The 12,377-nt window shown below is 35.3% G+C and overlaps 1 protein-coding gene across 10 annotated transcripts in view; it reads left to right on the plus strand.

The window, feature by feature from the left end:
* ARHGEF7 (Rho guanine nucleotide exchange factor 7) overlaps positions 1-12,377 on the plus strand; it is a 381,786-nt gene that overhangs the window by 327,403 nt on the left and 42,006 nt on the right. For all 10 annotated transcript variants that reach the window (XM_056807964.1, XM_056807962.1, XM_007501282.2 and 7 more), the window contains 2 exons: positions 11,585-11,663; positions 11,844-11,983. In XM_056807964.1, coding sequence (XP_056663942.1) covers positions 11,585-11,663; positions 11,844-11,983 — 219 coding nt within the window. The remainder of the gene's footprint in view (positions 1-11,584; positions 11,664-11,843; positions 11,984-12,377) is intronic.

The raw sequence follows: 12,377 nt of genomic DNA on the forward strand, positions 1-12,377 counted from the left end.
AAAAACCCTTGAAAATAAATTAAAGGGAAATGTGGTATGTAAAGAAAATATTTTTTAAAGTCCTTGCTTAATTGAAACCTTGTAGTTGTCTTCAGACTTTAAAAATTTTTTGTGCAGTATGTATACTTATTATAGCTAAGTATGTCTTTTGTATTGTGTGCGAATATAGACATATGTTAAGTTCCTTTCTTTGTACTAAGATGTACTCAATTATCTGAGTTTACCTGTATATTGGGTCTCTTTCATCAATAATTCAAAATCTTCCCAGGAACGATCATAAATCCTAATAACTCTTTTAAATTCCCTAATTACTTGATTTGGTTCTTCCTAAAATTTTCAGACCCATTTTCTTATTGCCTCAAGATCTGCCTAAAGCAGGTGACACCATAAGGACTTCTATTTTTTTCCCCTTTTAAACATTATTTTATTTGGTTATTTTCAAAGATTATTCATTGGAAACAAAGATCATTTTCTTTTCCTCCCCCACCCCTCCCATAGCCGACGCGCGATTCCACTGAGTATCACATGTGTCCTTGATTCGAGTTGTTGGTATTTGCATTAGGGTGTTCATTTAGAGTCTCTCCTCAGACATGTCCCCTCAACCTCTGTAGTCAAGCAGTTGCTTTTCCTCGGTGTTTTTACTCCCACAGTTTGTCCTCGGCTTGTGGATATTATTTTTTTCTCCTAGATCCCTGCGGATTATTCAGGGACATTGCATTGACATTAATGGAGAAGTCCATTAGGTTCGATTGTACCACAGTGTATCAGCCTCTATGTACAATGTTCTCCTGGTTCTGCTCTTTTCGCTCTGCATCACTTCCTGGAGGTTGTTCCAGTCTCCATGGAACTCCTCCACTTTATTATTCCTTTGAGCACAATAGTATTCCATCACTGACATATACCACAATTTGTTCAGCCATTCCCCAATTGAAGGGCATCCCCTCATTTTCCAGTTTTTGGCCACCACAAAGAGCACAGCTATGAATATTGTTGTACAAGTCTTTTTCCTTATGATCTCTTTGGGGTACAAACCCAGCAGTGCTATGTCTGGATAAAAGGGCAGACAGTCTTTTATCGCCCTTTGGGCATAGTTCCAAATTGCCCTCCAGAATGGCTGGATCAACTCACAACTCCACCAGCCATGCATTAATGTCCCTACTTTGCCACATCCCCTCCAGCTTTCATTACTTTCCTTTGCTGTCATGATGGCCAATCTGCTAGGTGTGAGGTGATACCTCAGAATTGTTTTTATTTGCATCTCTCTGATTATAAGAGATATAGAGCACTTCTTCATGTGCTTATTAATAGTTTTGATTTCTTTGGCTGAGAACTGCCTGTTCATGTCCCTTGCCCATTTATCAATTTGAGAATGACTTGATTTTTTGTACAATTGATTTAGCTCTTTGTAAATTTGAGTAATTAAACCTTTGTCAGAGGTTTTTGTAATGAAGATTGTTTCCCAATTTGTTGCTACCCTTCTGATTTTGGATGCATTGGTTTTGTTTGTACAAAACCTTTTTAATTTGATGTAGTCAAAATTATTTATTTTACATTTTGTGACTCTAAGTCTTGCTTGGTTTTAAAATCTTTCCCTTCCCAAAGGTCTGGCATGTATACTATTCTGTGTTTACCCAATTTACTTATTCTTTATGTTCAAGTCATTCACCCATTCTGGATTTATCTTTGTGTAGGGTGTGAGGTGTTGATCCAAAACTAATCTCTCCCACACTGTCTTCCAATTTTCCCAGCAGTTTTTTACCAAATAGTGGATTTTTGTCCCAAAAGCTGGGGTCTTTGGGTTTGTCGTAGACTGTCTTACTGAGGTCACTTACCCCAAGTCTATTCCACTGATCCTCCTTTCTGTCTCTTAGCCAGTACCAAATTGTTTTGATGACCACTGCTTTATAGTATAGTTTGATATCTGGGACTACAAGTCATCCTTCCTTTGCACTTTTTCCCATTATTTCCCTGGATATCCTTCATTTTTTGATCTTTCAAATGAACTTAGTTATGGTTTTTTCTAATTCAGTAAAGAAGTTTTTTGTTAGTTCAATGGGTATGGCACTAAATAAGTAAATTAATTTGGGTAGGATTGTCATTTTTACTATGTTAGCTCATCCCACCCATGAACAATCAATGTTTTTCTAATTGTTTAGATCTAGTTTTAACTGTGTGGAGAGTGTTTTGTAGTTGTGTTCATATAGTTCCTGTGTTTGTCTCAGCAGATAGATTCCTAAGTATTTTATATTGTCTAGGGTTATTTTAAATGGTATTTCTCTTTCTAATTCTTGCTGCTGAACTGGGTTGGAGATATATAGAAATACTGATGACTTATGCGGGTTTATTTTGTATCCTGCAACTTTGCTAAAGTTGTTGATCATTTCGATTAGCTTTTTGGTTTATTCTCTGGGATTCTTTATGTAAATCATCATATCATCCACAAAGAGTGACAGCTTGGTCTCCTCATTGCCAATTTTAATACCTTCAATTTCCTTTTCTTCTCTAATTGCTACTGCTAGTGTTTCTAGTACAATATTAAATAATAGAGGTGATAATGGGCATCCTTGTTTGATTCCTGATCTTATTGGGAAGGCTTTGAGTTTTTCCCCATTGCAGATGATATAAGTTGATGGTTTTAGATATATACTGTTTATTATTTGAAAGGCCCCTCTATTCCTATACTTTCTAGTGTTTTCAATAGGAATGGGTGTTGTATTTTATCAACGGCTTTTTCTGCATTTATTGAGATAATCGTGTGATTTTTGTCAGTTCGCTTGTTAATATGGTCAATTATGTGGATGGTTTTCCTAATATTGAACCATCCTTGCATTCCTGGTATGAATCCTACCTGGTCATAGTGGATGACCCTTGTGATAACTTGTTGGAGTCTTTTTGCTAGTATCCTATTTAAGATTTTTGCATCTATGCTCATTAGGAGATTGGTCTATAGTTTTTTTTCTCTGTTTTTGACCTGCCTGGCTTTGGGATCAGGTACCATGTTTGTGTATGAATTTGGTAGAACTCCTTCTTGGCTTATTCTGTCAAATACTTTGTTTAATATTGGGATTAGTTGTTCTTTGAATGTTTGATAGAATTCATTTGTGAATCCATCTGGACCTGGGGATTTTTTCTTAGGGAGTTCTTTGATGGCTTGTACAATTTCTTTTTCTGATATGGGATTGTTTAGGTCATTTATTTTTTCTTCTTTTAGTCTAGGCAATTTATATTTTTGTAAGTATTCATCCATATCACCTAGATTGCCATATTTTTTGCCATATAATTGGGCATAGTTGTTTTTAATGATTGCCTTGATTTCCTCTTCACTAGAGGTGAGGTCTCCCTTTTCATCTTGGATACTGTCAATTTGGTTTTTTTCTTTACTTTTTTAAATTAGACTGACTAGTACTTTGTCTATTTTATTTGTTTTTTCAAATTACCAGCTTTTAGTCTTATTTATTAAATCAATAGTTCTTTGACTTTCGGTTTTATTAATTTCTCCTTTGAGTTTTAGGATCTCTAATTTAGTCTTCATCTGAGGATTTTTAATTTGTTCGCTTTCTAATTTTTTAATTTGCATGCCCAATTTGTTGAGCTCTGTCCTTCTTAATTTGTTAATAGATGAACTCAAGGATATAAATTTCCTCCTGAGTACTGCTTTGGCTATATCCGATAGCTTTTGAAAGGATGTGTCATCATTGTCATTTTCTTCAATGAAGTTATTAATTGTTCCTATGATTTGTTCTTTAAGTAACTGGTTTTGGAGAATCGTATTGTTTAATTTCCAATTAATTTTTGATTTGCCTCTCCATGTACCCTTACTAATTATTATTTTCATTGCATTGTGATCTGAGAAGGTTGCATTTATTATTTCTGCTCTTTTGCACTTGTTTGCAATGTTTTTATGCCCCAATATATGGTCAATTTTTGTGAATGTACCATGTGCTGCAGAAAAGAAGGTATATTCCTTTTTGTCCCTATTTATTTCTCTCCACATGTCTACTAACTCTAATTTTTCTAACATTTCATTCACTTCATGTATCTCTTTCTTATTTATTTTTTGGTTTGATTTATCTAGTTTCGATAGAGGAAGGTTCAGGTCTCCCACTAGTATAGCTTTTCTGTCTATTTCATCCTTGAGCTTTTCTAGTTTCTCCTTTAGAAATTTGGGTGCTGTACTATTTGGTGCATACATGTTGAGTACAGATATTTCCTCATTGTCTGTACTGCCTTTTATCATGTTGTAATTACCTTCCCTATCTCCCTATCCCTTTAACTAGATTTATTTTTACTTTGTCTTTGTCGGATATCATGATTGCGACTCCTGCCTTCTTTTTATCAGTTGATGCCCAATAGATTTGGCTCCATCCTCTTACTTTCACCCTATGCGTATCTACCTTCCTCCTGTGTGTTTCTTGAAGACAGCATATGGTAGGGTTTTGGATTCTAATCCACTCTGCTATTCTCTTGCATTTTATGAGTGAGTTCATTCCATTCACATTCAGAGTTATGATTACTAGCTGTGTATTTCCCAGCATTTTGATTTCTACTTCTGTTCCTGCCTTTTCTTCTTTCATTATTTCCTTCTACAACAATGTTTGTTTTTAATCAGTCCCACCCTTATTTTACTTCCCTTTCTACCCCCCTCTTTTCTTATCCCCCCTTATTTTCCCTGTAGTCTTTCTAAAATTAACCCCCTGCCCCCTCCCTCCCTTGTATTGCTTCCCTCCCCACCAGTCCATTTGTTACCTTTCTAGTCCCCTTTAGGGCACAAATCTATTCTCCGCTCCAATGGATTGGATTGTTCTTTCCTTTTTGGGTCAATTTCAAAGCACCTAAGAGTTGAGTATTTCCTAACTCTGCCCTCTTTACCCTTCCCGTGTATTGATGTTCTACCCCCTCCTACCATGAGTTTCTTTGTGACATATAAATTTACCCCCATTTGTTTCTTTTCCCATTTCTTTTGGGTCTTCTTTTAATGAATACATGGTTGCAGTGTTTGACTCCCATGCCTCTGTTTCCAATTCTAACTTAGTTTGTGTGTAGCAGGCTTTTCTGCCTCCTCCAGTTTTGCTACTTCCTGCACCACAATTCTCTGCCAAGCTGTTCTTGTTTTTACTAGCTCTCTATATTGGGCTTCCTTGTTATCCAGCTTTCTTGTTAGATATTGCAATTGTTCCATTATATCCCTCTTATTGATATTAGTCATTTCTTTCCAAAGCCCTTTCCCTTTAATCATTTTCCATACATGTGCTATGGTCAACAGTATGACAGGCAAGTATGCTATGATCTCTTGGATTGTCAAAGTCAACACATGTTTTTACACTGTCAAAATCTGTCCAATAATGGATTGTCTGAGGAATGATAATAAACAAGAATGTTGGGAAATACATTAGCTGCTGCTAAGTGAGAAAATACTCATGGGAGCCCCCTGGAGAGTCAGACAGAAGCTGCAGCTTGCCATCAGATGTCTGTGTTCTGTGCTCTCTTTGAGAATTCTAAACTGCTAAGATGGCTGACTATATAGCATTTTCTTCTAAAAAATGGAATTACCAGTCTCAGAGTTCCTTTTAGCTTGCTAATTAAAGAAATAATGTGGATAGATGATATTTGAGTTAAGGAATTAGTTTGGATACTCTGCTGTCTACAGAGTATCCCAGTTGCTGTTTGTAAAGGGAACGCAGAGTGAGCCTTCCTTCACTGGACCAGCACACACAAATTCTTGGAGACTATCTTATAGGAAAAAAATCTCTATTTATTTTTAAATCAAAGGTAGAATATGATGTTTAAACACGGGCACTAAAAAAACCTAATATTCCAACCCCAAAACTATGCCCGTTTCACTGAGCTGCCTGTTACTAGCTCATATAAGCACCAAAAGCTAACTGATCTATCTGACTAGATCATCAGTCTTTGGTTTGATTATTTGTATCAGGAGTTGTCTCCAAATTTGCTAAGAATGAGCCCAAGATGGCTTTGCTCACTCAAAGTTGAGTCTGGCTCTGAGGTAAAACCTTAAAACCCAAACAAGAAAGGTCTCCAGGTAATCTTCCTTTCAGGCAAAGTTGGTAATGCAGCAAGTATGAATGAATCTTCTTTTAGGTGTTTTTTTTTTTGTTTTTTTTTTTCAGTGAGAAAGGAACTTCCAAAAATGGGTTTTAAGGTTTCTTTCTCAAACTCAAACTAAAGTTACAATTCACAGCCATAGAAGAAAACAGCTTTCCTCTATCTGCCAAGGCAAGGAACTGTCTGTTCCTCACACACACCTCCCCCTTTTCCCTGTGTGCATTCTAAATCCTTCTACAGAATTTTTGGCATGAGCCTGCATTTAGCAGCTCTTTGGAGACAACATCCTTATTTCTTTAAACTTAATCTTTTCTAAGTTTATCTTTCTACAATCTTATTCCTATAATATACACATGAAATGTGAGTTATAAGATGAAAACTAAACTTTAAAAAAGTGTTAAAAATAGTCACTAAATCACTAGTCACTAGCTCTAAATCTCTGGTGCTATAATCCTGTGTGATATTGAAGCAAGAAAGTCTTGTTTTCTAATCTCCCTTCTGGCACTGATTAGTGATATAACCCTGGGCAAGTCACAACTCTTAGTGCCCAGGTAATTCACTAAAACTGTAAGCTGCAAAGAATATATAAGTCTACACTGTTAGGAGTTTTCTTTATCTGAATTTCTGTATACTATGGGAATCAGAAGTCTAGTTCTTATCCTGTAACTGAATTTTATGTGTACTTATATGTATCCATGTGGTTTCCCTTGATAGAATGTATTAATAGTAGGGACTTTTGTTGTTTGTTGTATCCTTTGCACCTAGACTAGTGCCTGGCTCCTAACAGGTTCTTACTAAATGCTATTGACTGAGCAAATGATGCTAAATTCTAAGGAAACAAATTTATATAATTACAGTTTATTTACATGAGTTCATCCTTAAAGAGCTGGATTTAATATTATGTTTGATGTCATAGCAGAGAATCACAGACTCTCAGAATTATAATGGCAATCAGAGGCTATCTTACCCTTGCTTAAAAACTATCAATAATAGATTCAAGGTCAAAGGATCTTAATGTCTGTTCTCTCCCTAGATAAATGGAGATAAAATTTGCTGTTTGAATTTAGGTAAAGAAACATGGCTGAATAGCAAATGGAAAAGTTTTTATAAGTAAGGATGACTTTTGGATTGACATAAAAATATAGAATGTTTACAGTTGGGAGTACTTAATTTCTAATTTTTTAATCTTTTACATCATGCTGAAAGTTTTGGCCAAAGGTTATCTTTGGTTAAAAATCCTTCCTGTTGAATAATCTCTCATCATAATGCTTTGACATTAACTAGTTAGCTAGATGACCGTGGGAAAATCTCAACTGTGGGTCTCTTCCTCTTCTTTAAATATGTAAAAAATTTCTAAAGTTCCCTTTTTGTTCTTTTTTTTCTTCCTGAGTTTTAAAAACGGATTTCCGATGAAAACCAGAATATATGTGGACATATTAACTTATGTGCCCATACCTATGTCTAGATTGCAGGAGAATATAAGTCATAAGGTCTTAGATATTAGATATATTCAGCAGTGCCAGCAGCATTCTAACTTTATTAAATCTACCAACATCTTAAGCGGACTTTCCTGTGGTGGTGGTACCCTTTAAGAAATGAATAAAAGCTCCTCTATCAGTTTATGCTTTCTAACCACTTTGCAGTGTGACAGGAGATTTTTACTTTATAAGTCTTGAGTATACAGCTGGTAAGACCCGTCTACATTTTGCTAAGAGAGATTGTTCATATACCAATGTTGTACATGTATGAAAATTGTGTACTGTTTACTTTAACACATCCCATGCTTTCTGTTGAAAAGTACGATAATGCAAATCCTAAAAGCACCACTATTTTAGCATAATAAAAAGTCCAAAGAGCTCCTATATAGACTACTCCAGATATCTTGCTTCTTTGATATTTGTAGCTTATTGTAATTTTTTAAATAAATATAAGGTTATCATCATTGTACAAAAGCACTTTGATTAACACAGCTATATTGTTTGTAATTTTTTTTTAAACCTATGGAGACAGTGAGTGATCTTGTCTTTAAAAATAAGATAGTCCTCTCAGTAAAGTGTCTTAGATAAAAGACGTTGCTTTTGATATCTGTCAGGAAGAAAATGTCTAGACTTTTTAATCTTTTATTGTGTATTTCCTTTTTGTTTACATAGGAAACAATGTTTATAGTTGTGTGTACAGTAGGGGTCTACAACAAGAAGTGTATATTTTCAGATAATTTTTTAATGATTTAACAACTTTGTTAAATCATTTCTAGGCTTCTGCATCTCTAGATTCTCACTGTGAATTCCTTGCTTGCTCATGCATAAATGTATTTGCAATACCAAATATGCAGGTTTAGTACTTTTGCCTGTTAGTGATTGTTTCACATGTATAACATTTTTGTTGATGTTAAATGATGGAAGAGTACTGTGCACATGAATGTAGCAAGTAATTTTAATCATGTGTAATTGGTCACAGGGTCTAAAATGTAGTAACTAACTTTTTGATGATTTATTTAACAATGCCTTGTTGCTTTGTATGCATTTAATGTTTGGGTGTAAAGATTGTGTGTATATCCAGCAGGGAGCCACAGTATTTAAATTGACCAACCTAATATTACAACTTTTTTGAGGTGGCCAAATGTAAAGTAAAGGCCAAATGTAAGGTGCAATTTTGTATAACTTAGCATTAGTAGTTCCTATAAATTTGGGTTGCCATACAAGGGCTTGCATTATCAAAAAAAATATATGGGATATGATGTACTACTTCATTGGTTGGTTCCACAAACTAATCAAAATGGGGATACACAAAACTTGCTGAATGATGACCTGCCACCAAATTTCCAAGACCACTTGGATTAGCAAGTACAACTTTATCAATCCAGAACCTTTAGGAATGAATTTTTCTGGATAGCTCACATTCTTTACCCTTTTAAATATTGCCAATGTGGTATAATGTAAAGAATCCTGGATTTGGTGCCAGAATTTATTGCAGGCTTTTTAAATGGAGCTCTCTGTGCTAGACATTGGGATCACAAAATGAAGGACCCTACATATAAAGGGCTTACATTCTGCTAAGGGAAAACAATATATGGAAAAATAAATTATTACAAAATAGATTTAAAATAAATAAAGTAATTTTGTGGAGTAAGGGAAACACTAACTGTGAAGTATCAGGTAGGACCTCCTATATATAAGTGGTGGTATTTGAATTGAGCCTTCAAGAGCAGAGGTAACAAAGGATAGAATTCTAGGCAGGGGTAATGACAGCTTATACAGTAACAGTGTAGTGAGAGATAAAATATTGGGCTTGGGCAAAAGCAAGTAGACCAATTTTTCTTGAATATAGCTTCTGTGAGGAGTGCCATGAAATAAGTACAAAAAGATAGGTTGGAGACAAATTATGAAGGACCAAATAGAAGAGTTTATGTTCTTTCCTCGAGCCCCCAGAATACCACAAAGGAATCTTATACTGGGAATGACTTTTTCAGACCTATGTTGTAGGAAAATTTGCTTGGCATCTGTGACCAGGATGGCAGGAGAGGAGGGAGAATGAAGAAGGAAGACCTATTAGGAGGTTGTATAATGACTCAGTGAGGCATTGGGATCCTAAACTCAAATGGTGGCCTGACCAACATTTCAAATTCTGGTTCTGATACCTATTACATTTGTGACCTTGCACAAAGTATATAATCTCTAAGTCTTAGTTTTCTCATCTGTAAAATAAAGGTATTGAACTAGATGATTTCTAAGTGTCCTTATGAACTTCTATATCCTTTAATCCCCAAGTGCTTTAAAATATTTTCCCCATATTGGATGATCATTCTAAAATGGTTATATTTTTCATTGTCTTCTAAAAAAAAGTATTACACTGTTTGCAGTCTAGCCTTTCTCAGTTATTTACCAGAATGCATTGGCATTCTTACAGAGTTTTTAGACATGTAGAACTTGATTGTTCCATCTACAAAGGAGCCACATACTATTCTATTGAATTTAGTGGCTAGTTTTTTTATTATTTTGATTCTTTCCTTGTTGACAGCTGTCAGTCTTTGCTACTCTAAGTGTGACTTACTGGTATAAAGCCTCTTAAATTCTAATATACTATTATGGATTTGAAAACCAAACAAATGTGTTTGTTAGAATTGTTTGTGAAGTAAAAAAATATTCACTGAGACAAATGTTTGAGGGAGGTTGTTGTAAATACTTGAGCTTTAGACCTTGGATTGCACCACCAATTTTTGATACTCTGAACCCATTTGTGTGGGACATGTTTCTGTGTTCTTGAAGTTAGGTCAGATAGCTAGAGAAGGGATGGATATTACTGTATTATTTTTGTCTGTTGTTGGGCACCATTTGACAACACCTGTTAGACAAATTACTTGTGGGTCCATGAAACAGGTATGAGAGAAATGATTCTGGGATTACAGGAGAATCAAACTGATAGACTGACAGACACACATAGACTTATTGCTGATCAGTGACAGAATTTAATGATTTGGGGTACATAGGCTAAGGGATTAGGTAAACCTTTGGCACAGACAATAATTTGTAATGATTTACAAAATAGACAATGCATTTAAATTACCTCAGTGTTTCTAAACAGAGTTTTCTATAGGTGATAATTCAGTATGTCAATGTGTAATTACCTAGCTAAGTTTATCATAGAATTCCTGCATCAGTGATTTCTTGTAAGAATATATAGTATTTGTGAAGGGGAAAAGTTTGTTTTTCCCATGCTGAGGAGCAGGCTGTGGGTTTGGCAATTGCTATACTTGCTGAATGAAAAGCACCTGATCCTTCTATTCCTAATATTAAGAGTAAAATAGATTTTGGGTTTTTAAGAGTTTTTATAAGTTAAGTGACAGAAATAGATTACCTGCCTTGAAATGGAATCTTGAGCTGAGTCTGGACTAGGAAACTATTTCTAATTATAATTCTTATATTATTCAGTACTACCTCCTTGTAATGTTCAGTTAAATTTCCACCTTCTTTCCAGTTAGAGTTTTGGCTTAGCATTTCTGCTAAAACCAAGAATTTCTTCTCTCAATTGTAGATCTTCTTTCCACAGCTCTTTCCAAAACCTTCCAGCTTCTTCCTCCCTCCACAGCAGTCATCCAGAAAAATGGAATTTCAAGGAGCCAAAGTTTTTGCCACCTCTCTGTGCAGGGAACACCAGGAAAACTGTACTATGAGAAGATTGGATGATTATAAAATTACGATTTTCTTTTCAAACAGATTGGGTGTGAGTGTGTATACACATATGAGTGTGTACCTGCAGACCAGACCCTGTAATCAGAAAAGCCTTAGCTTGCATACTGTGTGACCAGGAATGAGTTACATAACTTCTTAGTGCCTTGGGGAGGGGAGGTCTCTAAGCAATATGAGAATAAGTGGTAGATGTCTGCATCAGCGAGAGGAGCTTCCATACTGAGATTCTCTAGGCAGAGGAAGCATTGAAATCATAGTACTGACCAACAGTAAATCAAGATAGCAACACCTCTTCTGCTCTAAAACCATTAATTCCTTTCCTGTGTTCTTTCTAGGGAAAGTTACCAATGACAGGAACGACAATCACAAAGCTGGAAGACACTGAAAACCATAAAAATGCATTTGAAATAGCAGGTAATGTAAATAAACTTTTGTAAATACTAATTGTCATCTGGGTGAGAAAATCTATATTATTACTCAATTGATTTACACACCTCATTTTTAGAAAGTTAAAATGTAACCAGTGCAAAATGTGTGTGTGTGTTTGGGATCTACATTTCCTGTGTCAAACTTTTCTTTCCTCTCTGACTCCAGGAAGCATGATTGAGCGGATATTAGTATCATGCAATAACCAGCAGGATCTTCATGAATGGGTGGATCATCTGCAGAAGCAAACTAAAGTCACAACTATTGGAAATCCCACTATTAAACCTCATTCTGTGCCATCTCATACTGTAAGGACTCATTCTGATGTGTACATTTTCCCCATTTCAAACAAGATTAGGCCTTTGGTTGAATTATCATACACTATACAGCATTGTAGTAGCTGTGTCTACAATAACAGGAATCAGCTGGCTTTACTTCCATATTTATTTCTCTGCACAGATTTACTTCTTACAATTTTGGCAGTCAGAACCATTCATCAGTCTTGTGAGACAGTCACATGATACATTCATGGGCACAGATTATGGTACAGTAAAGCTTGGTTAGGAAACAGCCTTTCTTAGAAAGACATCTACTTCTTAAAAGAACAAATGTAAGTTAAACTACCATGAACCTATTTTTAAAAGCCACTAGTCAAAAGACCACTTTTAGGGGTGCTAGTCTAAATCTATTTCACACTACATT

Source organism: Monodelphis domestica, chromosome 8, assembly GCF_027887165.1.
Source record: "Monodelphis domestica isolate mMonDom1 chromosome 8, mMonDom1.pri, whole genome shotgun sequence".
Taxonomy (NCBI): domain Eukaryota; kingdom Metazoa; phylum Chordata; class Mammalia; order Didelphimorphia; family Didelphidae; genus Monodelphis; species Monodelphis domestica.